General features: G+C 40.6%; 3 protein-coding genes across 5 annotated transcripts; all 3 read right to left on the reverse strand.

Moving 5' to 3' along the window:
• Window positions 1-248: 248 nt before the first annotated feature.
• Window positions 249-10,610, reverse strand: plxdc2a (plexin domain containing 2a). The gene is made up of 13 exons (XM_068571334.1): window positions 9,887-10,610; window positions 7,754-7,968; window positions 7,282-7,425; window positions 6,707-6,776; window positions 6,319-6,441; window positions 6,072-6,190; window positions 5,888-5,987; window positions 5,677-5,772; window positions 5,427-5,508; window positions 4,076-4,136; window positions 3,745-3,973; window positions 1,191-1,345; window positions 249-663 (listed from the first exon to the last, which is right to left on the reverse strand). Exons 1-13 carry the CDS (start codon window positions 10,005-10,007, stop codon window positions 457-459), a joined length of 1,722 nt encoding a protein of 573 aa, XP_068427435.1. The 5' UTR covers window positions 10,008-10,610; the 3' UTR covers window positions 249-456.
• A 1,529-nt stretch (window positions 10,611-12,139) lies between these two features.
• LOC137782293 (peptidyl-prolyl cis-trans isomerase FKBP1A-like) lies at window positions 12,140-14,134 on the reverse strand. Its single transcript, XM_068571519.1, has 4 exons — window positions 14,012-14,134; window positions 13,839-13,886; window positions 13,039-13,151; window positions 12,140-12,382 (listed from the first exon to the last, which is right to left on the reverse strand). The coding sequence occupies exons 1-4, from the start codon at window positions 14,046-14,048 to the stop codon at window positions 12,254-12,256; spliced, it is 327 nt and encodes a 108-aa protein (XP_068427620.1). The 5' UTR covers window positions 14,049-14,134; the 3' UTR covers window positions 12,140-12,253.
• A 954-nt stretch (window positions 14,135-15,088) lies between these two features.
• si:ch211-106h4.4 (MAM and LDL-receptor class A domain-containing protein 1) lies at window positions 15,089-25,023 on the reverse strand. 3 transcript variants are annotated; one of them, XM_068571440.1, is made up of 19 exons: window positions 24,986-25,023; window positions 24,743-24,916; window positions 24,529-24,637; window positions 23,821-23,943; window positions 23,567-23,666; window positions 23,224-23,383; window positions 22,443-22,557; window positions 22,202-22,345; window positions 21,437-21,624; window positions 20,926-21,091; window positions 20,091-20,309; window positions 19,074-19,252; window positions 18,328-18,565; window positions 17,338-17,497; window positions 17,130-17,244; window positions 16,635-16,755; window positions 15,680-15,776; window positions 15,498-15,573; window positions 15,089-15,414 (listed from the first exon to the last, which is right to left on the reverse strand). In XM_068571440.1, the coding sequence occupies exons 5-19, from the start codon at window positions 23,656-23,658 to the stop codon at window positions 15,313-15,315; spliced, it is 2,172 nt and encodes a 723-aa protein (XP_068427541.1). In that variant the 5' UTR covers window positions 23,659-23,666; window positions 23,821-23,943; window positions 24,529-24,637; window positions 24,743-24,916; window positions 24,986-25,023; the 3' UTR covers window positions 15,089-15,312. The 3 variants fall into 3 exon arrangements, with proteins under 3 accessions (XP_068427541.1, XP_068427542.1, XP_068427543.1); XM_068571441.1 differs by lacking the exon at window positions 24,529-24,637; XM_068571442.1 differs by lacking the exons at window positions 23,567-23,666; window positions 23,821-23,943; window positions 24,529-24,637; window positions 24,743-24,916; window positions 24,986-25,023 and having other exon boundaries at window positions 23,188-23,355.
• Between the last annotated feature and the right edge of the window lie 1,162 nt (window positions 25,024-26,185).

Below are 26,185 nucleotides of genomic sequence, written 5' to 3' on the forward strand. Positions count from 1 at the left end.
AAAAATAAAGTACAAAATGTAAATTGGTCCCAGACATTTGATTCAAGGTCCCTGTGCACCCTGTTTGCCCTCAGATGAAGGTGGGTGAGGAATTTAGTCTGTATTTTTGAGATGAGGAAATGACACCTAAATATGACATTCCTCTTTGTGAAGGAGGTGTGGGAACAACACATAACAGCCAGCTTTAAGAGAAAACGGTCTCAAAACAAACATTCAGCTGTAGTAAACAAACGAGGGACCTGAGCAAAATACATTTTATTTTTATATTTTTTACATTAAGCTTGGCTCACTCAGCTGATGCCAAACTGTTTCCTCATAGAGGTTTGGTGTTTTCCTCTCTGAACACTCAAATGATATCCTTAAAAGGAACTTGAGCAGCAGCTGAATGGAAAATAGTGTCTCTCTCTCATCGAGGTCCTGGTCTGCTCCAAAGCCTCCTGGGACATGTAGTTTTGGTCAGCTCTCTGAGACAAGGAAGCGCTCCCTCTGGTCGGGAACTATGAATCCTTCTTTCTGTTCACTCTCTCTTCTGTCCGACATGACGAACGACTGTTTGGGGTCGATGACCACCGTGCTGTCCAGACTCGGAGCCTCCACCTCGGTGTAAGAAGGCCGACTGGAGCCTCGCCGGAACTTCATGATTGGCCAGCGAGTCGGCCGCCGCTGAGGGGAGAAAAAAGCATGCATTTGAACTATTTGTTTCTATTCTGCAAGATACACTTTGTAATTAAATTACTTTGAATATATAAATGTTACATGTTGCCTCTAAAACCTCTCCCGCTTCGATTTGGGAGAGCCACTATTACAAACTCATGTTCTCAGACCAAGCTTCCAAAATGACAAATATAGAAGTAGAGCTCATCCAAGTCTACCCCGATCAACACTAATTTATCAAAAAATATCCCCGTTGTAAAAATTATGCTTGAACTTTTTTTGGTGTACCTTCTTAGTGGTTGTCAAAATATCTGTAGATAAATATCACTAGATTTAAGTGTTGGAAGGACCGGCTTTTATCTTCAGGCTTTGCTGTTCACAAGGCAACAATAACTGTCGAATGATGGATGACGAAAACACTTATTTTCAAGTCTTACTCATTTTGACTTAAATTTCATTGAGAAATCCAAAATAAAAAAAACAAAATGTGCTTTTACAAAAGGGTTTGTTCAGAGGAGAGGATTATGGTCACTGACCTCAATGAAGAAGAGGCTGACACTGGAGGTGGGGTGGTTGTACATGTAGACGGACACCAGGACGGCTGCTCCCATGATGACCATCACCATGAGGATGCCCGCGAGAAGACCGGCCTGCGGCCGCTCGTCCACCTCTTCCGTGGTCTCCTCGGCACCTGATGCAACTGTCACGTTAAAGCCACTGTGTGGAATTTGCATCCCTTCCTCGGACACAATTTAGGAACACTTGAGATTATTGGGCTAAAAACAGCACGTTGTGATATCATGACGCAGAATGCAACTGAAACGTCTCCCGTGTGTCAAGCATGTGAGAGAACTACAGTGACAGACACAAGATCACAAACAATCTGGAGCTAGTGTTTCTGTCCAGCTCCATACATAGATTAATACATCGCATTCTACGGTAATGAAGACAACTTTTCTTATTTTCAGGGTGATTACACGCCTTAGAAAACGTACATGGCAAAATGATAATCCATTTGTCAATAGATCCTGCTGAGTGCTACACCCTGTTAAATATGTTTAATGAGAACTTAATTAATTCACAATGAAGTTTCATTGTGTAGGAACAAAAGAAACGGGGTGGTTCAGGAAGCACACAGGATGTCAACGGGACATGTTTCAATGCTTTAAACAATTTTTTTTCCCATTATATTCCAATGGCTTCAAGAGCAGTGTGTAAGATTTAGTGGCACGTTGCAGATGCCGTTCCAACTGAACAGTTTGTCCGTTATGGGCTACTGTAGAAACATGGAGTCAGTGATCAGGACCACGGACAACAAACTGAGGCCTTTTTTTGGATCTAGAATTAAACTTGGAAAGGCCTCCAGAAATGAACTGTAACGGTAGAGGAGACTGTTAATATTATGAGGACACTGAACATTTAGAATGTACATTAAACAAACGCCTATAGGGATGGCCACATAATTATGAATGGTAATGCATTTCCTGAGACCGAGACGATTAGTTGAGGTTAAGCTTTGACCTCGAGTAGTGAGGGGGAGGACAGCTCATTGGTCAGGGCTTAACCAATCAGTTTGCTGGCACCTCAGCGAGCATGTAAGGCGCTTGAATGCTTCTCAGGTCATGCCAAGAAAAGAAGTGGGATTCATAAGGAGGCCATGGTGTTAAGGGGCTTCGCTTTAAATCTGCCAAAAGACAAAATTATTGGGGAAAAAAACATCAGGGTTTTTAAATGGATCAATATTAAAGATGTTGGCCAGAACACAAGTTCGAAACCACTTAAACTATGCTGCCACCTCCTGGTTTAATAGTGCGCGACAGCACATCAAGATTAAACTCCATGTAAAGCTAATCGCAGATGTATTTGTTCCTCCCTGCAGCTGTCTGGATTCAGCATATTTTAAACTATATCAGTGGCTTTCAGTTTAAACTAATCTCATAGGGACTTAGACATGCAATTGTTCCTAAATATCTGTTTGAGTACTTTAAATCACTTTAGAGACAATCACATCTATGGGAAATAAGGCAGCTTAACAGATTTGATCCTTTCTCGATGTAATAAGCAAAATTCCTTGTTATTTTTTTTAATTTTTTTTATACACGCTGGAATGAAGTTCCAGTTTCTCTTAAACTAATTCAAGCATTGACAGACATCTTGGCTATTAAATAGTCTCACAAGAGGGGACTTTGCCCAATTAGTTGTCCTTTTATGGATGAGATTTGGCTCGACCATCAGATTTACTATTTAACATCAGACGATCACAGTGGAAATGAGCCGTCTTTAAACAATGACTGTTTTGTAAATGTATGCAATGACTGACTTCAGGTGAAGCAGTATTATTTGTATGATTGTCAAAGAAAAAATGTAAGTAAAATATCCGAGTACAACATTCTACTCGAACCGAGGCAATATTACTTTACTTCCAGCTGACAAACAATATCCACTACAGCCAAAAATAACAGCCCTCCTTTATTCCGACTTAACCAGAGTGACACGCATACATTGAGTCATCCTTCAGCAACTGAGGATACGATGTAGTATTTAACATGGCGCTGTATACACTCAGCTAGGAGCTAACAGACGGCTGGGAAATAGCTGACCACTTGACCCTCACACTGTCAGACTTTACAAAACACACTGGGCACGGATACAATGCAACACATATTAATACATCAGATGGTCATGACACCTGCCCTTAGTAGTAATCTGTCCCAAATGACTTTGAGTTTTCAATTACTCTGAAGTTCATTGACATAAAGCCATCAAACAAAATGAATAAATGGCGAGATAGTAGGATACGTTTTAAAGTCTTAGAAATACTGCAGTTTTTAGCTGAGAAGTCCTGTAGTGGATTTTAAAATCTGGAATAATGAACTTTAAACTCAAAGTAATGAATAGCTTTTATAATGATTAAATATATAACTCTGGATTCAAACATAATAAATAATCTTATGTGGATGGAGCCTCGACGTAAAAGGTGATGCACGTCCCCGTGTGACACTTTGTGTTATTAGCGCCGGCCTCTGCTCGACGACTAAAACATACACGTTTGTTCACTCCGGACAATTTGAGAGCGTCGAGGCCGCTCACCTTCTGCAGGTCTGCTGGTTGGAGGCTGCGGCGTGGATGTTGTTCTTCTGCCCGCGCTGCTGCCCGGTGAGGGTTTGGTGACGGAGGACGTCCTGCTGGGGGGTTGAGAGGTAACTCTCGTTGACCTCTGCTGCTTTGCGGTCGTTGTCACGGGCGTGGTCGTATGCGTGAGGTGGCGAGATGTGGCGTTGGTGACATCAGTTTTTCCGAGACACCGGAGATCTCTTCTCTGGAGAAGCAAACATCAGTCAACTATTTCGTGCAGACAGACGGCAATTCTTACAGAGTTCAACTTTCTGTCGTTTCCTTGAATCCCAAAATAATGGACAACCTCCTCCGGGCAGCCGAAGTCGACCCAATCTTGCCGGTTGCGATCAAAGCCGCTGGAGCATCTAAGGATAGAAAGTAAATGCTGTTACTGTGAGCTTGAGCTGCCATTACAGCTGTTCCTGCACACACATTCAAGATACTGTATTGACAACATGTTTGAGGCTTTTTTTTCACATCCAAATGTTAGTAAAGACTTTTGCAACCAGTTGATGTTTTTTAAAGTTATTAGGTAGTTTACAGAAGATGGCCTGAAGGCTTTGAGAGGAATCATGTAGAATATAGTTACCTACATGGTTTACTCCACTGCATTAGGGTAAAGCTTTTGTAAATTGGATTATAGTTTGTTTAAAAAGAATAGAAAAATAGTTTGTGTTTTTTGCCATCTTGATACAATCCCTATCCCACATGGAAAAGCTTGTAGGTTGCTGTAATTGTTCCTCCTCTGTTCATACTGGCGACAGAGAGATATTTTGCCAAAACAATGACAATGTAGGCAATGAGGGACAGAACCCAGAGTCCTCATTCTGTGCTGAATTGCGTTCAGCAAAGCTAAAATGAGGCTGTGAGTCAATCAGATCATGCAGGTGTCTTCCAAACTTTTTGGAGCATGAACTTTAGTACCAACAAGATGAGAACATTGAAAAATATACACTTGATTAACAGAATGAGAACTGTTCTTTGCAGCCAGAAGAACAGGAGGAACAGTTCAAGCAACTAATTACTCTCTCAACACAAATACAATGAATGAATGAATGAATGAAAGTATTATTGATAAAAAACAGCTTACATATGATATGAATGTCAACCGATTTAATGCATACATAATTTACTGTAAATGCATTTAAGGCGCTATATGCGAGATTGACAGCATTTCTATTGCCTTTTAATGACTTTCAACATGGCAACAGCTGAGCCGGCGACTCGCAGACAACAGTGGTAAAAGCACAAATTATGGCAGTGGCTGTGACCTCGCCAGTGGGACACGCACAATAAAAACACATGCGGCCATCTATTCTTTTTATAGTTCATACCACTGTCATGTCATTCTTCGCCAAATCCTTGCATCTGCAACTGCAAATTGTGTAATAGAACCAAAAAGGTAGATGATATGAGCACTCATAAGTGTATCTGACTACAAAAGGTCACTTGTAGGACGCACCACAACAATATAAATGACAATGCAGCGGTCATGAGTCTGACTCACTTACGATATTTTCACATAATATCTGCCTTCAGCCAACATCTGTGTATTTTAATGCAGTCCTGGATTCAGATGAAGATCAATCATCCATCTATTCTTATATTAAAATAATCTTGTCGGTGGCATGTGCTCCGAGTGCGTTCCAGTTTACCTTTGCAGCCGACTGCACCAGCTGCAGTTAAAGCCAATCTGAGAAGTGACACATGGACCGCAGCTGGAGAACTGGAGACACGCTGCGTGTAAAGAAAACAGTGACGAGTGAGGCGGCATACACGGCTTTGTCTTCTGTGAATTAAACCTGCATGCCTTTTAAATTCAAATATACAGAACATAGATCAGAATGTGTGTTTTTCCATGTTAGCATCCCGTGTCTTTGTATACTTGAATTAGCATGAACTCACTTGGGAGCGGTATCATCTCCACAGCTGAAGAATTTGCGATTTTGGACTTGAGGATGTCGACTTTGTGATACTCATAAATGGTTCTCCTCCGAACATCTGGAGCATGTCAGGAAAGACACAATGTTGTTAACTCCTAGTGAGATCGAGTGTTTTGTTAAAAATAAAATATAGCAAGGAAATGCATTTTCCATACACCAAAAGTCTCACTCACTGGGGATCTGCTGTATATCATGAAGAACCACAAAAGCATCGGACAAGCCCACTTTGACAGGATGATTCTCCGCGCTGATGTCATTGATGTCGAAAGGAATCTTTACAAAACGAAATTAAAATAGCAGCAGGGTTATGCACATGTTGCATTAACAGAAGAACTGAAAGAGGAAGTGAAATGTCACCTCTTTGTATGCAAAGACGATACGGCCATCGCTGTGCAGAACGGCCTGGAAGGTGAACGTTCCCAGACTGATGTTGTCCTGGAGGGGAATCCGGTTCCACTGAACCACCAGCGCAGTGCCTACAGACACACACACATACACACACACACATACACAACCATCACTGACGTGTGGTATACATATTCTACAGCAGACAAAACACCCAAACAGTCACAATTAATGACAGTTGAGTAAAATGGTCTCTTACCGTTGTCAAAGTAAAACACGGTGGAGTTTTTTGACAGACTTGGGTCGAGATTGGCCATGAGAGGAGCAATGTACTGAGTGGCTGTGAGCATTCGGTGAAGTATATCTCCAGTGTAAAGGAAGCCTGTCGAAAGGTAAACAGGCAGGGGTTTACTAGTTAGCTGTATGCAATGCACAGAGTTATTCACAAATATTATATAAATCATGGACGAGATGTGAGACAAAGGGCCCCTCCCTCCAACTAACAAAACCCCCAAAACAAAGTGCTTCACTCACAGTAATTTGGCTTTTCTTTGCAGCTCTACTTGTAACTCAGGAGGAGAAGCGATCTGAAACTACTTTGAATAACCACTCAGCCTCGTAACAACTTCTCTTAGTTTAAGACTTACCTCCAGTTGCGACTGTGATTTCTTTGAGTACATGTCCATAGAAAGGGAAGTCGAAGGAAAGATTCACTCTCTGGAAAAAAAAAAGAGAGAATGACAAAGTGTAATATGAACTGTATGCTAAAGACATACATAACCAGAGGCACCATTTGCAATCTTGGATAATTCCAAAAGATTCCACATTTTAATCATGGACAATAATTGACCGCATGTGCACACCTTTTTGTAGCATTTCTTTTGTGGAACATCTCAATCTGATTCATAACGAAATATGAACTAATTAAATAACTTCCATTTTCTTCAAAACTGCAACAAGTTAAAGTACCCTCTCTGTCTGTCAGTCAAACATGTCATCTCTAAATAAAAGTGCTCCAGGTTCTGGAGACAAAAAAAATCCAACTTAAAAAAGGAATTGCAGTACATTCCGCTTTTACAGTGACTAAATTATTGGGGTATCAAAATCTTGAAAATGTTTCACTTTTTCCATTCAGGGGATGGATTGCCCACCAAACTTTTATTACAAGAGATATTTAGAGTGAAACTCTGACTGGCCCAGGTGTTCCCAGGTGATCTCATACCTCAGCTTGTCTGTAGGTGCTGGACAGAAAGCCACAGACCTTCCACTCATCCTCTTCGATCTCGTCGATGTTCACCCACAGCTCTTTGCTGGCTGCGTCTCCAGAACCGTAGAGTTTGGATGTGTAGTAAACATGATCAATGTCCTGTAGAAAGATGTAGGGATTGAAATCAGTGTACGGGACACGCGACATGTCCATGGCTATGTAGTTTTAGCGAAGCACTTTTTTTTTGTTGCAGATTTAGAAGTGTGAGATGGACAGATTTTTGACAGGTATGAAAAGTAAAAGCAGGTCACCATCAATCAAAACCAAAGTCAAGATTGTCATCATTCATAACGTTGATCATTTTCAAAACCGTTTTAAACAATGTCCCTCCATACCAATATACATCCCTGGAGCATTATTTTCAGATAAGGCTTCAGTCCCTCTGTCCTTCATCTGCGAAACCTCTCTTAGCTGTAAATAACTTTACCACAATCTGTGTAGAATTGTTGTGCCCCTCGTCCAACAGCAGGTCTGGATCCGAGTCCTCTGGCTTGTGCTGGTCTCTGTAGTGGCCCCTCTTATCTGCAGCCCAGCCGGGGGCCGCAGACCTGGGACTCCTCTCGCTGGGCTTGTTGTTTCCTGTGGCCGCATACGGCCGTACCTCTGGAGGAGACGGCCCCTGTGTGTCAGGGCGGTAGACCCCTGAGGAATCAACGAGAGGGAGGTTAGTGTTTATGTTTGGAACACATCATTTGCTTCCAGTTTTCTTTTCTTTTTTTATACTCGGTAAATCATTAGTATATTACTAATGATAAAAAATAAAAATGCCTGATGAGAGTCCACATTTTAGAGCACTTTTTGTACAAAGAACAAAAGTAATGATTGATGTGGCAATGTATCATGTTGTTCGTTTTAGACGTAACTGAAGAAGAAGAAAAAAGATTATTTTGTTGCGTCGCAACTTATTTTTTTGAGACTTTAAATATGATTAACGGTTAATCTACTGCATTTAAAATAATAATAAAAAATAAGGTAAGAAAAACTCTTCAGGGCACAAAGAAGTTTACATACATTATAGCTAACATGTTTATAAAATTCACTAATATTGAAGCACCAACAACAACCAATATTGAAACGCCAACAACGAAAATAAATCGTTAAAATGTAAATAAATTAACATATTCAGAGAAAAATACAAAACTCAGGAACCCCAAATTTTCCAAATATGAAAATCATTTAAGTAATTTATCAATCAACAACAAAAGCTTCTCGTATAATGAAAATTGCCTAGTTTCCCCCCAAAGTTCAGCAAGCTACTATCCCCTCACTGTAGGAACTTGTTTCCTCTAGCGGCCCCTAGCGGCCTGGAGGAAAGTAGAAGACGCAGCCTACTGGGCCCCAAAGCATGATGCCGTTTGCTGCAGCAGAATGCGAGAAAGACCAACAAAGGTAGCGAACATTTGAGGATTTGCAGCCATCAAATGTTTCTCATTTTAAACTTGGCCAATTATTTTAACGTTTCCAAAAAATGCCAAAAATGCCGGGCTAAATGTTAGGGGAGTCTGTTTACAACAATGTAAAACGCAATCTAGAATATTTCCTTTAAAAAAACATTGAGTCTTGAGTTTGAATATTTCACATACAAATTGCTTCAGCCTCAGTGTGGAATATTGTAACAACAGAGAAATAAGTAAAGACAATTCTATATGGATTGCTAGATGTGGAGAAAGCATCTTTGAACATCTCAAACACCCGTTCACAAACTCCTGCATCTTCTTCTCTCATGCAACAAGAGATAAACAATTCCCCAGCGCGCGCCATGTGGCAAGCATGCCCTGTCATCGCGTCATTCCACCCTTTCCAGTGACCACTGTGCGTCCGATTTGTGTCTTTTCGCAGTAGAGAGTGAAAGCATGCTTCACATTCTTCACACCTGCAGGTCCAGGACCAGGCATGTGAGTCCAGACAGCTGTGATGCTGTGTCTATATTTCTGTCACATGGTGGCCCTGCATGATGTGAGCAGCGTGTTGATGCTCTCTATGAGAGTATCAGAAGCCAATTTATTAGTAATAAGCAAACTAAATTATTTTAAACCGGAACCTGATGTCTGTGGTCTTGTAAAGTTCCTATATGGTCTTTCAAATATTTTCGAACCCAAGCACCTCCTCATTCTTCCATTACAATTCCGTATAGATCACTTGACTATAGTTAAGGGGGTGCTACATGTATATTGCAACACAATATGCCATGCACAAAATGTAGTATTATTTTTGTTCACTCTTATCTTTCTTGTTTTATTGTTGCCTCTATTGTATGTCTTTTAAGTGCATTGAGTACTTTTAAAGCTTTATACAAATACAAAGTATCATTAATAATTGCAACAAAAATTACATTACACTAAAAAATATAACGTAGTGAGTAGTCCGTGTTTATAGTTGTTAATTTTAACAGAAATGTTACACAACTTTGTGATTTAAAAAAAAGCTTGAGGTCCAAATAATAATTTACTGAAGCAGCTTTTTACTGAATGTATATATACTGACTCCTGTTCCTCTTAAGTTAGGTTACCTTATAACCAATTATTTTTAGATTCAAGAATAGTCACATTGTATAACTTACCATAGGCGGATTTAAGCTTCGTGAAGCTTATTTGTAACTGGAAAACGAAAACCAGTGCAGTGATGAGATGCGCAGTCTTCGTCAGGGTCTTCGTCATCCTTCCTCTCAGTTCGCAACGCATCGTCAAAGCGCAAAGAACGAAGCGCAATGAGTTTGCGCCGCGACCCTCCAACGTCTAAATGTTAATTACCTACCAAGTCAAAAAAAAAGAAGTAATCCACTTCTCTAAAAATAAAAACAAATGGAAGACGAGGCAACGTTAACTATTATTGAGGCCAAGCGTACAGTTCCTCGCCATGTTGATGTCCACGTTAAACCTTCAGATTGTGCGTCTGTGCGTCAGTTTGACGCTTCTTCAGGTATGAGTCTGTCCTGTTGAGCTGAGACCAAATGCCGCCTTCACTTGCCGTCGTAATTGTCACTAATGTGAACCCAAAATAGTGGTGGAGAACTGCTAGCTCGCCACACAAGACATACTCTATTTAAAGTAAAAACGCTGCATTGGTAACTTTAACAAGGAACATTTACTTACAGTAAACTCCTTATGTAGATTAATGGGCCCTTTAACTGTGATACTATATTAGAATACTGATGGATAAAAAAATAAATCAGGATTTTACTGTCGTAATTAGTTGGTGGAGCATTGTTGCTTTGGACTGCAACTGCTGATAGTTTCCTCAATCAAGAGATTGATCGTGAAGCTCGAAGATTACAAAGAGCAAGTGAAGGCAGCAGATGGTACGTCCCGCATGCGATTCAGAGATTTCCCCACTAGAGGGCCCTAAAACAAACCCATGAAACCCAAACACACATGAAGGCTCTGCATTTGTGAAGCTGATTTGTTACTGTACAGAATAAAAATAAAATGTTTGAAAATAAACAACTTTAAAAGCAGAAATGTACAGTATATCAAGAGCAAAAGTATGTATTTGGGAAAGAACTAAAACCACATATTTTCTAACTACCTTGAATAAAAGAAAGTAGCACTTTAATGGGACTTACTAATAGCGCTTTGTAGTTTGGGCTTCTTGAAGAAATGGTACCTTCTTGATTCTTGTTGTCCTGAGTTTGTACTCATGGTTAAATGCACTTATTGTAAGTCACTTTGGATAAAAGCTTCAGCTTAATGAAATGTAACTCGACCAATTTATTGAAATGTATTACGTTTTGTTAATTTGTTTCATTTCAAGTACCTTTACCTGGCAATACTAATGTGCTTTTCATAGGATTTAAGTTACAGTACTCTTTCTTGTAGAGCATTTTTACACTGTGGTACTTTTACTGAAGTAAATAGTAACTTCTTTCACTACTGAGATGAACTTAAACCGTCTCTCACAAGAGGCTGGGAAAGATGTTTTACCTGCACGCTTACACGTGCAGACGGCTGCATTACACTTGCTACGGAGCACCTGAACACAGCAGATTCCAGTTTGATAGCAGTAATGTTTATGTGAAAACATTCCTAACGCCTCTGGCCCTACCCGATTTACAGGACACCTGGAGAAATCTGTTCCCAGTCAAAATAGTTGTTCAAAGTCTAAATCATGTGAATCTCAATAAATGCCATGTTAATGTTGTATACTTGATCAATTGAATGCAATACCCATGGAAAAGACCCGTGCTAATGAATGACACCTTAAGTAAAACATTACCAAAAAACAGGTTAAGCATGACATAACACAAGGACACTTGAAGCCTTTATTCTTGTTGAAATGACAAGAATAAAGTTTAAGAGTCAGAGTTCAAAATCAATACGATAAAAGGCAATACATGTTGGGATGAAAATAAATCATAATCCGTTACTGTCTGCAAGCCATTCTTTACATTGTGTCAAAGTTCCAAACCATCAACTCAATGCATCTGTTAAATATATTAATGCAAGAAAACACAAATAAGTTCTTCATTAAAAAGGTGTTTCATGCGCATTTCTTTTAAATTACAATAACCATTTCCGCACTGTTTTTGGGACACTAGAATACATATTTATTATGTGCAAATTTAGTGCTAATGGCTTGGATTCGGTTGTGGTTCTGTTGGATTGTTGTAAAAAAAAACACACAAGCAGGCCAGTGGTTCTAATTATTCCACAAAGTATCTATGATTTCTCAGACAAGCGTAGCAATGGAGGCGACGTGAATCCTGAAAGAAATAAGTGGCAGTTTTCTTACGTTTTTTAGATCCCAGCGTCATCTTAGCACTAACATTAGCACCAGCATGTGTCAAATTTGTCTCAATCAACCCAAGATATCAGAATCATTTTTACAGTGATTTATTTAGGTATATAAACGCTGCTGACGGCACCTTTAAATAAAGTTATTTGTGTCAGATGTTGATGGCATGAGAAACTGTGACGTGCAACCTTCAACTTTAAGAAAAACCCAGCAGCTCCACATCGAAGATGAGAGTGGAGTTCCCGGGAATGACAGGCGGGTATCCTGCGGCACCGTACGCGTAGTCCGGCGAGCAGGTCAACTTGGCCCTCTGGCCAATGCTCATCTGTGGAGATGAAGAGCAAGCTCCATAAAAAAGGTAGTAAAAGGTTTGATATTGAATGGCACACCTGCTTTTTGGCATCTCTGTGGGTTCCAGTGATTTAGTAATGCATTTCCATCGAGTTGGGGCGGGATCAACATTAGTTGTGTCATAAAAAAGACAATTGCAAACGATCCCAAAGAAGACTCTGCACGCTGATGTTCATGCTCCGTTTGTAATTGTTATATTATTTCTGGTTACAAGAGGTGAAGCCACAGGAGTTGACAAACTGGTGTGTGTATTTTACTTGGAACAGTCTGTTTCTACCTCCAGAGTAACCAAAACTAGAGTCAGTTGTGTGCAGATATCAAGGGGAAGACAGGAAAACAACAACTGGAGGAGATCACCAGATGGTGCTAGCCTTTTGTGAGCTCCTCCCAAAATGCAAAATCCTCTTTTAGCTCCTCATGAAGAGCTAAAAAGGTATGGCCCTTTAATAACTTTATTGTCCTGGCACATTTTGCAGGGGGAATTATTACAAATGTAATTATCCCAGCTCTGGAGATAAGATGTTCATGTTTGACCAAATTACCAAGCCCTAAGTCACAAGTCCAACATGTGTAAACTCATCTTTATGTATACAATTGTCAGCGTGGTTGTGTTTAAACTCGTCTCCTTACCTGAGCTACACCCTCATCCCAAGCACGAATGACTTCACCGCGGCCAATGCTGAATTTGAAGGGTTCTCCTCGGTCCCGAGAAGAGTCAAACTTCTTCCCATTTGTCAGTGTGCCTGTTCAACAACCGAGAAAAAAAAGACAAAAAAGACCTGATCAAAATACATAACTTACATATACAGACAACCACGTGGTGAGCAGTTGTGGATTATTTTGAAGTAACCCAGTCAGAATTTCTAGCAAAAGTGGTGCTTTGACAGCCATATAGTCCCATTATATTCAAAAGGCATTTATACATACATCCTAAACTAGACCCAGACAAACACAATCTAGACTGAGAACCACTAACGTTACATGCAGTAAAATAGATATGCACTCTTGTTGGCAGTGTTTTTTTAAATTTTTATAGCAGTTACATTTTAACACGTATCGTTAAGGAATAATTGATTTGTCGTGGGTAGAATTAAACCACCTAAACGACCATGAAGTAACGCACACAATGCAGTCATCTCAACACACGTACAGGCAACGTGGGGGCGACTGACGTTACGTGTAGTATATAATATAAGATGGCGAGCATTTGGGAGCTGCATATTCTGTTAAATTGGTCCGGAGCCAAGCTGGCCGTCGCCCCCCCGTTTCCCAGTACTTGTGCTAAGCTAACGTTACCACACAGGCACGAGAGCAGCATCGGACCTCACCTCCGAAAACGGACCGCGGGTTTATGATCGAGCATTTGGTAATGTGGTCTTAGTGTGAATGGACTAAATGAGCAGTCAGCTGTGAAATAGCGTTATATTTACCAACGTAGTGGACGGAAACCGTCTGTCCCTTCCGCGGGTAAGACTTTCCTGAAATGAGGGAGGAAAAAAAACAAAAACGTGGGGTTCAAAAAAGACGAAAAAACGGCTTTATTTTGAAATAACAGGACATTTACTTCGGTTATCGAGCGATTCGAATAAAATACATCGTTTACCGTCTCCTGGTTGAATGGTTTCGACATCTACGCCCATTGTTCTTTCCGTGCAGTCTTCCCTCGCGACCGTAGCTCAGACTCGCTGTACAAAGTGAAGGCTGTGCGATGCGCATGCGCGTCAAAAGAAGACGAAGAAGGAAAACGCGCCCTGCTGCCGGCACGTGGGGCGCGGCGCTTGGTCCTGCACCGCGTCACAAATAGTCATCTGATGAAGGCACTATTAAGAACTCCTGGAATCATACATAGAATGCGTACTAGGTTTTTAAATGCTTTAGAAACAGACGGTTAAAAAAATCTCTCCACTTGAGTAAATATTTACACTCGTTGTCTATTTGATTCTTTACAGTCCATTTTGTCCTTTGTACATGCTTGGAGCTCGTACGCCATCTGCTGATCGAACCACAGATCACAAACAAAGCTTCTCACTCAGTGTTGCCAAGTCCTCAGTAAGGAAAGTAATAGAAATGTTTAAAAAAGCAGGTGTAAATAAATGTGACCCTTTTCCTCGAATATATTTCATGACTGAGCTGTAGCCCTTTAAGCCCTCACCACAACCCTATTTATTGTTTGAGTTGTGTAGAGGGGATTTATATCATGTTTTTTTCTTGATTTGTACATTGTGACCTGATATAAAAGGGTCCCCTAATTAGGTGTTAACAGTATTGAGTTTGAAAAGTCATGTTTCTACTGACCGGGGTCTACCAAAGTTGACTTTTAGGTTGCTCACTAAGACATCCATCCGTCAGACAATATCACAGAACATTAATTTTCAGTGTTGTTAGCTGTATGTTTAATTTTTTTTTTAAATTTCAATAAAACCGTAAATAAAATACTTAATTCACAAACATGAACAGTTTCAAATCCGAAAGCAGAACAGAAAAACAGACAGCGTTACAGTGTACAGTTTCCTAAAACAATAGGACCAAAAGCTTTTGGCAAAAATAGTTTAGGCATACTTAACATGAAACAAGTTAGAATATAAAGTATGTTTTATTCTATTCTCCAAAAAGTTCAAATGTTCATTGTTCACTAATCCTCAGCCACATGGTTTCTAGGTTAGTAATACATATCATCACTTGTTTCTTAATCTTCTTGTCATTATTACAAGTAAAGAGTCACGGATACTTTCTCATTTAACTGACATTAGCTTTCACTTGAACTTATTTAACATTAACGTATCTTTTCTCAGTAAATTGTCCCACTAACATCAATATTTAATCATATAAATAACAGTTACAATGGGATTCAAATGTCTCCAAGAACACAGGTAGAAATTACAAATTGGTAGTTATTAATCTGGTCTAAGCATCAGATGAAGCTACTGTGGCGTCAGTCGCACGTGGAGATGGATTATACAGACGGTTGGAGAAGGTAAAGTCTGATTCAGTTCCGTGTTGCGTGCCCTGAAAAGGAAACACAATATTAAATAATCTGTTCCCTTGTGAATGCTGGACAAGAATTATGTTAATAAATCCTGCTGACTTACATCTATCTTGCAGTCAAAGAGGTCAAACACAGAGTTCTGCTTCATTGCGTCGTCATTCCCAAATGGTGGCTGATTCCTGAGACACACGAGCAGAAATCTCAGCCGACAACAAAAACCAGCATTCTTCAATGTTCTTATCCACATGACATAAATGATGTATGTATTTATGAACGACATTGTACTTTATACTACACGTCCTGTTCGCCATGAAGAGGAAGATGGAGATGATGATTCCGGCCAGCATCGTCAGACCAACAGCCAGACCTGCAGTCAATACGTCTGCAGACGCAGAAACAGTTGACATCCGCCTCCGTCTTAACACTTTGTACAAACTCTGTCCACTTGCACAGAAACTTTTAAACATTTGCATACAGAATCATTTGAATTGGTTATTTCTGGAATGCAGCTGTTGATATTCTATGTTTTTCCTATTGTCAACCTAAAAAGACCAACATGAACAATTCATTCATCCTAATATCAAGTGTTGACTGTGTCTTCAAAACCTGATGAAGCGTATTATTCTGTGCAATAGCACTCTATTGTTACAGCTATCCAAAACCTGTTGAAACACATAAATGCATTGAGGCGCTTCGTGTGTCAATCCGACATACTTTGTCCTGCTGTCGTAAATACGTAATAGTCCCGAACAAATATTGACTTGCTTATTGTTTGCTGAAGACTACAGTGATCAGGAAATTATCGAAACTTTGTATAATACATCTTTTAAACCATTTTGAAGATTCAAGTTTTCAGGAGGGATAAATGTGTGTGTGGCTGAATGCCAGAGACAATGAGCGCACATCAGAAAGCACGGAGAGATGGACAAACGCTTTGCTGGTTTTGACCTTTTCAATGGGCTTTGCTGACAGTAGGAAAACATGAAATATCACCAGGCTAATACACAACGCAGACCAAATACTTTCGCGATAATGTTGCGAAATTAGGCACATTTTGCGATTGAATGCCTCGTAGTTCAATCCATATCAGTTTTAGTTACTTTCAACAAGTGTTTTTTACACTAATATCGAGATGAGGGCTTAATGATTTGTATTTTGTGAGATAAATTGACAACCAATTCATAACACAACTATGGAATAACGCTCTGCTCAGTTGAAGCTGAAGAAGGTCTCAAGTTACCGTTATCATCCTCAGGTGGATGAATAGGGGGCTCTGAGGAGCAGCTGCCAGGGAGGATAGTGACATCATCAAGAGCAACATCCCCATCTGTACCCATACCCCGCTGATACACAAACACAAACTGCAACAAAAAAAAATCAAATACACATTGGTAAAATACTGTTGTGAACAAAACAGTAAAACAATGTGTGATCATACAAGTTATCACCATAAATGACGGACACAGCATTTACTAAATGCTGCTGTTCCATTAAAATTGAATTTCATCAGAAAGATCAAGGATTATTTTTTAGTTTTTGTTTGATTGCTTTGTATTAAATTAGTTAGTTTAGTCAAGTGGCTCATAAGCTAGTGGTCGAGCCCCGGCGGAGTGTCGTACGTCCCTCTGAAACGTAGCAGAGTAGAAGTATAAAGCACAGTACAGTACTTGTGCACAGTACTTGTGTGAATGTGTTTGCATTCCTTCTGATGAAACAACCAGGAGTTCGTAATTACCCAGAATGCTTCTCCGTGTTTAACAGTCACACTGGCCATGTGCCACCTGTCTCCCTTGTTTCCTGTCTCGATCCACTCCAGACTCCCTTCTTCGTCTCCACCAGATTGTGTTTCTCTACGAGACAGGACAGCACATGTTTATTCAATTGTTATCAGTGTACAGATCCTGTTCAATGAAGCAACTCGTGAGACATTACCAGTAGGTCACCTGTCATTTATGAAAACTCTGAGCGTCCCCACTTGGTGGCCGTACATGTGGTACCAGAATGTCAGACAGTGACCCCTGGTGGACGGCTGGAACACGTCACCGACCAGGAAGGACATGTCGCCCCACTCACCCACCGAGCTGTCCACATATAGATAGAAACCTGGTGGAAACGTGGCACGATCACTCACAAATAGCGTATTCATTTATGATATGGTCGACATAAAACACATGTACAGCTGGCTTGCTGCACTGAAGCCACTCCCCACAAAGCAAACTGAAAACATGTATACTTTCACAGGTTTATGATAATAAACTTGGATTAGTTATGTCTGTGTCTCTGGTTTGTGTCCGTGCTCTACATGTGAAGCTTTTTTTTTTTTTACTACATGCATGTTAAGTGCCTTATGAACAGGTCTTAATGCAAGTACCATCATCATTCAGAAAGTAAGGAGTTTAAGCTGCAATAACCAATGATTTTGTATGACGAATGGCTCAAATGTGTAATGTGGGATCTGTCACAGACTCTGTAATTCCTGACACCTCACAGAGAGCTTCGTGTTTTTCCACTCATTGTTCGGGTTTTACAGGCCACAACTTGACTGTTATGACTCACATTCAGCTTTTTCAGACGCAGCAGGCATCTCTTTTCATAATAACACGAGAGTGAATATTAGTGTTACATTCATCAGAGATTGTCTGTTCATCACCCACAAAAACACTGGTGTGTTTCCCTCCAGAGTCTTGATTTGCACTTTTCTGTGAGCAAAGAAGTGTTCAATTCATAACCCCTACTAAACACCCGTAAAACATATGTGAATATACGTTAACATATGTTAATAAGGCTGCTGTGGAACTCCTTTATGCTTTTCCAGTGCAGACATGACGTCCAATCAAGTGGCATGACGATTCTGTAAGTTTCCATAAATCAGATTAAATCACATCCACTCGCTTTCGACGTGGAATCGCAGATCAGTGCGCACGTGTCGTTACCATGTGTCGAGTTGGTGGTGTGGTCAACACTGGGCCCCGTGTTGGTGTTTGAGGAGGCTCCTCTGCCGCGGAGCCAGTCCCCCTGGTCGACTCCTCCTCCCAGGTTGCTCCAGCTGCACGAGTTGCTCTCAAAGTCACAATGTCCAGGAGGAGGACATTGAGTGTCAGTCAGCTGGACATCATCAAACGCCATGTCTCCCTCCAGGGTGGGGCCGGCCTTCACACCTTCCACCACGATCTGAAACACAACGCGTGTCACAATGTAACCTGCTGACCTTGAATAGCAATATACAGTTTACATTTTGTGTGATAGAGGTGGGATCACACTAGTTGTATGTGTAGATGTTTAGATATATCAATTTGACTTAATACTCATTTAACTCAAAGAATACCCCCAAAGAAAACTGTTTCGTCTGTGGATTATACGGATTTAGTAGAGATTTACTCAATAATTTGTACTTTGGGTGACCTCAACCTTAAAAAGAGATTCAAACTTCATAGGTTTCCATTTCATTTTGTGCTTAATGAACATGGAAGAAGCATGATAGCCATATTGGTATAAATACCAATACAACTCGGTTGCAAGTAAAAATTTTACATTCAACATGTTACTTTATATTCAGCCAAAAGTACCAGGCGAAAGCTTTCCTCTAAAGTATAATGAAGTGAATTTAAAGAGGGGCATCAAATGGAAATTCTCCCATGTGTTACTACCTGACTGTCTCGGGCAGATCCATGTGACTCACCCTGTAAGGCTGAACCCGGGGCAGAAGTGACGCTTGAGCGAACCTCCAGAGTCGACCCTGGTCTCCTGTCTGAGAGAAAATCAGAGCTTGCTTCCCTTCTTGACTCTGCTGGTAAACGTTGAGCTGCCCCATCCCTTTGCCATACATGTGGTACCACAGCTGCACACACGCTCTTTTGTCTGAAGGCCCAGAAGAAGAAAACACAGATCAGATGAATCAATTATCATCTATTTTACAATTCAGATCGCTTAAATGTCCAGATAAGTGTGTTTTTACGTAGCGCTACTTCTAATTTACTCAAGTATTTCCATTAGATGTTCCTTTATACTTCCACTCCAATACATCTAGCAATTATAGTGGATATATTTGGCCATATTTACTGTCCACTACATTTATTGACTACTTTACAAAGTAGCATAAAAAGTCTGGAGTGCTTATAGAACATGCAGATGAACAGTACTTGCAATTGAGTTGAAATTATTCACTAATCAAGCAATTAATTAAACAATTTCTAAACATTTTTTTTTTTTTTTACAGATTTATCGATTTAGGTCATTATTCATGAATTTGATGATTTTTACCAACTACACAGGTTTCTCACTATTTCCTGAATAACATAATCAGCATATTCATTTCTAATTAATAATCTTTAGTTGCTGCCTTATATAAAATAGTAGGAAGCACTTCTTTGACATTAATTCATTTGCAATAATAATCTAATGATGTAAGAGCCACAGCCTTTTTTCTTTAGCATCGAGTATATGAGATTTATAAAATAAAATATTAGTACTTTTACTTAAATAAAAGATCACAATATTTCCTCTAATACTACAAAAAAAGTATCAGCGAATAATCATCATCATTATAATTAAGGAATACACTAGAATACTAAAAGGCTGATTTATTGGGCAAGAAAAGGAACTCATAGGGTCCAATCTCACACACACACACACACACACACACACACACACACACACACACACACACACACACACACACACACACACACGCACACACCTGCAGGGTACAGTGGTGAAGACATTGTCGCGCTCTGTCCCGCGCGGTCGGCAGCAGAGGAGGGCAGGTAGTAGTAATGGCCTCCGGGTGTGTTGGTGGTGTGGTCACTGTCCGGCCCGGTGTTGGGGTTTAGGCTGGAGCCCGATTGTCTGACCCAGTCGAAGTCATCGGTGGTCTGCTGCTGCCAGTAACAGCTCCCCTCCTCGAAATCACACATATCTACGGGACAATGTTTTTTGGAAAAGCATCGACAAAGTATGCATACAATTAGCAAAGAATTGAAACGGTAACTCAAATTGTGTTGCTGACCGTGTACAGTCAGTCTGAGTGAGATATTAAACAAGGACTTAACAGAAGGATACTGTCAGTGCTTCAAAAATAATGATCACATTTATGATTCAAAAGCTCTTTGATTAATCATTTCTAGTCCTGCTGGTCGACAACAAGAAAAACATATAAATACACAATATATCCAGACTGTATCAAGACATCCCTATCGCCCAAGATTTGATCACATAGTTGTGCCAACAATAATTACATGAGAAGAGAGACTTGCAACATTTTTCCTCTCCAAGATATTTTTTTTCTTTTCAGTGTGCGAGCCAATGAGGTCCTTAAGGAGGAAGATATTATTAACTGGATGTGACTCACTGAAGAGAGACACAGATTCTTGAAAATGTGCCAGGACTCCTTCTTTTCATGGCTATTTAACTCAACCTTTTACATAATCAACCGCTTTAAAATGAAGACCAGACTTGAGAATTACAGTCTAAATTGAACCAGAAGGTCAAATGGTGTTGGTTTTTCAGGGATGTTCCTCAGTTTGTTTTATTACCAGAGTTAGGACATGGTCCACTGATGAAGGAGACGTCATCAATGGCTATGTCTCCTGCTTCTCCCCCCACTGTAGCCTCCAGAATCACTTGGTGGACTTTCTGCAAGGTCACGTGATTCTGCACCAGCAGCCACTCGTCTCCTTGATTTCCTGATTTTTGCCACACCTACAGGAAAGACAAGAGGCTGATTCACTCGTCACAATGAGGATGTGAGGAGGTTTTTGCAACATCGTGGTATGCGCTGACACCGTGCAGCTTGCACTCACTATACAATGCATCTCTGGTATTTTGCAATCAGCATTTCACAACTATGTGAAAAGTATAATAACAGAGAAAACAGAGGGGGAGCGGTCACAAATATTTCTCAATAGACCGTTTTTCTGCCATTGTAGTAAAGGGAAGTGAGGTGTCCAGATTGAAAAAAAAGTGTCCTTCTCTGACCTATGTTATCCATACTTGTTGAAAAATACGTTAAACTAAGAAAACGACTAATTTCATGCCTCCTTTTACCAATGTTTTCGTGAATGGATCAGCTGTTTGTAGAAGCATCCTCAAGGAGCCGACAGTAGCGCCGAACATGTGGTACCAAAATGTGAAACAGTATCCTTGTTCACCAGCAGGTGGCAGCAGCAAAGACTTCAGTTGGGCCGTATTTCCCTTCACACTTGGTCGGGAACCTTCGATGTAAATGTATTTACCTGTGAATCAACAGAATCATTGATAGTCAATACATTTTTGAATAAAAAGAATCACAAAAACAAATTAATTTGAAAAAAGATAAATAAAATGTTACGGGGGAGTTGGAGTTTAGTTTAATTCTGCTTTCTGACTCTGGTAATCATCTTGTAAACCCAGATTGGAAACCACCTCATCATCATCAATTTTAAGCGAGACTTTTCTAAGAAGTTATGACATAATCTTCCTCCCGCAAATCAGAAGATGAACTTATAGGAAATAAAATGCAACGCTGTAGACAGCGTTGCAGAAGGAACGGCTCTGCGATGACTAGCATTAACGGAACTAACAACATTGAGTCAGTCCTTTTGTCTTAATGAGACTTTGCCTCCTGTGAATTTTCCAGTAATTGTCACATGAGGCCACAGTAACTGTAAAAGTTACCAAAGCCATCTTCAAAGAAGAATTCCGAGCAAATGCAATAATGTTCTTTCTGTATTTAAAGTAATTCATTCATTAATTAAGTGCAAAACACTACTATTAATTATGTGAATAGTGTTTTAGGACACTTGTCGAAGGGTAGTGTGGCAGAAAAGTGACCTTTGCCGGTGGTGTGGTCTTCTGCAGGCCCGGTGTTGGGGGTTTCAGTGGATCCGGACCAGCTGAGCCAGTCCTGCTCATCTTCAGCCCCCTGAACCCAAACACACAGACCATCTTCAAAAGAGCAGCCGCAGGCAGACAGAGCTGAGGAGGGAAACACATGTAGCTTAAAGAAACTTATCCCACTAGCTAAGTTATGACTCATACCACTGCTACTCATGTCCAATACATTTAAACTTACCTGGTGGTTGGTAGGACTTTTCACAGTTTATAAAAGAAATATCATCCACGGCAACAATGTGATCTCCAGAAGTCGTGTCGGTCTGAATCCCTTCTTTCATGCCGCTGAACCAAACCTGGCATTAGAAATGATTGCGTTCATGCTTTTGCACGATTAGTGTCCTCCACAACAAAGGAAACATTCATTTACACATTGCACTTCAAAAGCCCTGCACATGAACATGTATGAAATGTAACCCAGTTTCCAATGTTTACACACCTCGCCCTCATCAACACCCTAAACTACTGATCATCTTAAAGTTATCTATTCTATTTACCTATTTTCTATTTATAAATGACTTTGTAATTTGAAGATGACGTGTCGCCCTCGGCTATATCACATTCAGATATACTGCATATGATAGATATAGTATAATATACAGCAATAGTTTTACTCCATACAAAATAAGTCTTATTTGAAATATTCTGCAATACATAGAAAACATATTATTTCACGTGTTTAAACATATTGTATACATATATGCACATTCCAATGTATGTTTTCATATTAGATCTCCATTCAATGTGAATACATAGATTATTATTATTATTGTCAGTGATGTGTCAACCATCCCATAGACGAAGTCAACCCTTGTGGCCTGTATGCAAGCCTCTTCATTCATAATGCTCCCGTATTCATTAAGGAATTAGTTTTTATTGAATATGTCATTTGTTTGCATGCCCCATTCCCATGGATTGAACGTAACTATTCAACTCTTCAGTGGATACTCGAGCCCCCACACCTTGTACGGCTGCTGGTGTCGGCCTACAGGCAGATGCTCTGGAGGCCAATGGGAGACAGTGTTGTGACTGCGTGACCACAGGATTGCTTCACTCCCCTCAGCTTGCTGCATAAGCACTCGGAGTGACCCAGAACTCTCTGCACTGATGTGGAAGTGAAACCTGTGTTGAGGAAGAAGAGGAGAGCGTTGGATTGGGAAGATAATTGCATGGTAAGAAAGACAAGGGTGGTGCGGAGCATTGAGCAATTTGTACTTTAAATATTGAACTCTGAATCAAAACAAATATTTTACAGATACTAGACATGATAATGCAGGAAATGTGGCCATCGATGTTTTTGCTTACAGAATCTGGCAGTAAGGGGATGAAAGCGGGAGTGGGGGACTCTGGAGTCGAGCTTCAGTCTGAGTGGACCCCTGACTGAAATTCACTCTCATGTAGTAGCCTGAGAACGAGAGAAAACGTCTTGAATCAAAAAGAAATGTCTCCTAAACATGTAGGTAGTGGAGTTTAGAGTTAGGTTATGCTTAGAATTCTTGTCCTGTGGGTCCATTTAAATCAATAAACTATGAAATAAGTCAATAAGCCCCTAAAGTCACCCGTCTCTGTGGTGTGATCAGTGGGAGGCTCAGTGTTGTTGCTGGCTTTCTGCCTCTGCCACCTGCTCTGTCCGTCACTGGTGTCCGTCCACTGGCACTGGTCACTCTCAAATGTGCACTGACCTGAAAGTTTGAGACAAGGCGTGAGGAAAAAAGGGAGTCCATTCATTAATTACGTGTTCGTCACAAAGTGGCTTTTGTGACATTTGTGACACTTTGTTGCTCGTATGAAATAAGTTTGAACTTTAAATGTAACGAGGTCTTGTGGTTGAGTCCTCATTTATCCTGAAATGATAATAATTTATCTTATCTTTAAAAAAAACACAACTGTCATCACAACTTGCACATCCTGTATGAATACAAAACTGAAACTTACTCAGGTTATCGAATATTTGAACATACAAAAAGGTCAAAAAGTGCAAAAGAAATAAAACAAAACTACATTTTGACCTTCCTATTCATTTTCTCATTACGCATTGTATCTGGAAGGAAACCTTCAGTGGTCACGTGACATATTTTCTGCACAATACTTTCGACCCACATGCTCAATTGATCTCATTCTCCCCACCTAGAGGAACAAGATTTAGTTACCGCCCTGCTTTAGATCTAGTAGCTTGGTAATGAATCAACCCGAGGACAAAAAGTCATCGTTATTGTAAGACACTGTTCTGCAAAAGCATTTGTCAGTCAGTGAACCACGCAGCTCACCACAGTCGTCCTCGTCCTCCCCTTGTGGGCAGTCTGGATGATAATTACACCGTAGAGCCGCCAGAATACACACTTTCAAATCTGACCGCCAACAGAAAAACTCATTATCCTGCAACACAAAGAGAGCAGCGGCTCTGGGTGATACAGGCTTACAAACTATTTTTAAACATTACGTTTCACATATTATATGAGCTCATTTCGTCAAGTCGTTCACCTGACAGGGGAGCGGAGGAGTGGGCGTGGTAGCGGATGTAGGCGGGGCGGAGGTGGAGGACGGGTCGGGCAGTTTGTTGTTGTCGGGGTCAAATAGACACTCCCTCGAGAAAGAGATGTCGTCCAGCGCGACCAGCCCTCTGAGACCATCACCTCGCTCATACCTGAAGACAATCTGAGAACAAGACAAACCTTAAAATATCGGATTTATGGCCAACAACGTGTTTTAAGAGGCAACACTGACCTTTGACCTCTGACCACATTGTAATCAGTTTATCTTTGAGTGCAAGAGGACAAAAGACAACCAATCGCATCACATCAGGTTCTAGAAATGTATGGATTCTATGGATGAATTCTATCCTGGTATACCTGTATTTATTACATGTTCTGAACGATTGATTGATCTCCTGTAAATCATACCCGTATGATAACATCGAGTGAACAAATCTGATACCATTTTCATAAACGAAGCCCTGGTGGACTCCTCACTGACCTTGCTATTGACAGAGGTGGAGAGCTTGACCTCTGCTCTCCGCCAGTCGTAGCTGTGTGGGTTTCCGCTGAGCCACAACAGAACGTCCTCCCTACCCGACCGCAGCGTCCTGGACCAGGCTGTCAGTGTGGCTGCAGCATCATCCAGGCTGAAGTAGAAGAATCTCACCTACACGGACACAATAAGAGTCATCACAGTAAAGGGAAGTAAAGAAAAGGAGGCCATGATGTGCTCTAAAATCAATCAAGAATGAATCACTTGCTTTTATCTACAGTAAGTGCGCAGAACAGTCTTTTGAACTGTGACCAACCTGTAACATACTGTAGAGCCGAGATAAGCAAGCGATAGATAATAAGAGCTCAGCATCAGCACGGCCTTACTGTGAAATACTTCAGAGGTTTATATTTGTGCTGTGCCAGATAAGTAGAGCAAAAAATGCAGAGATTGAAACACAGCTGTAATCCCTTTGGTAAACACCAACTTTTCATTTTGCACCATCATCAGGTTTAATATTTGAAATCCAAACCTTCATTTGTGGCTAAATATCTGTTCAACTTATGAAATTGCCGTTAGCGGCATCTGTACCCCTGCGCTAATTAGCAATGTGCAGCATGCTGACACTTGGGAAATATGACCTGCTATTTAGCAAGTCAGCATTCTTAGTTATGAGGCTTGTGATTACATTACTTCTTCAAAAGCCTCTCTGTGTACTCACAGTGCAGTCGGAGCTGGCTAGTAAAGTTTTGGAGAGAATCTCTGATGTCTGGCCGCCCTCAGTCAGATCCCCAGGGACGACATAGTGACCTGGAACAGGTTAGATTCAAAGGGCATAACATTGAGAACCATGAGGATTAATCTCAACGCCGAGCAGCTCAGAGAGACTCATACCTGCATCAGAGTTTTGGGTGTGATCCCTGGAAGGCCCGTGTCTGGGCCAGGCTTCCTGTCCTT

The sequence above is a fragment of the Clinocottus analis genome, unplaced genomic scaffold (assembly GCF_023055335.1).
Source record: "Clinocottus analis isolate CAN_PGR_092001 unplaced genomic scaffold, fCliAna1.0.p SCAF_11, whole genome shotgun sequence".
NCBI classification, from domain to species: domain Eukaryota; kingdom Metazoa; phylum Chordata; class Actinopteri; order Perciformes; family Cottidae; genus Clinocottus; species Clinocottus analis.

Bases quoted from the DNA above. Each gene is read 5' to 3' on its own strand.
- plxdc2a (XM_068571334.1), bottom strand. From the start codon at position 10,007: ATGCGTTGCGAACTGAGAGGAAGGATGACGAAGACCCTGACGAAGACT. The intron at 7,426-7,753 runs GTAAAGTTATTT...ATCTTTCTACAG, and splicing joins ACAATTCTACACAGATTGTG to GACATTGATCATGTTTACTA. The intron at 4,137-5,426 runs GTAAACTGGAAC...TTCTATCCTTAG, and splicing joins TGGTGCAGTCGGCTGCAAAG to ATGCTCCAGCGGCTTTGATC.
- LOC137782293 (XM_068571519.1), bottom strand. From the start codon at position 14,048: ATGGGCGTAGATGTCGAAACCATTCAACCAGGAGACG. The intron at 13,887-14,011 runs GTAAACGATGTA...CCCTCATTTCAG, and splicing joins AACCATTCAACCAGGAGACG to GAAAGTCTTACCCGCGGAAG. The intron at 12,383-13,038 runs GTAAGGAGACGA...TCATCTCCACAG, and splicing joins GGGATGAGGGTGTAGCTCAG to ATGAGCATTGGCCAGAGGGC.
- si:ch211-106h4.4 (XM_068571441.1), bottom strand. From the start codon at position 23,658: ATGAGAGTGAATTTCAGTCAGGGGTCCACTCAGACTGAAGCTCGACTC. The intron at 22,558-23,223 runs GTGTGGGGGCTC...TTCTAATGCCAG, and splicing joins GACACCAGCAGCCGTACAAG to GTTTGGTTCAGCGGCATGAA. The intron at 19,253-20,090 runs GTGTGTGCGTGT...CTGGGCCTTCAG, and splicing joins TTCACCACTGTACCCTGCAG to ACAAAAGAGCGTGTGTGCAG.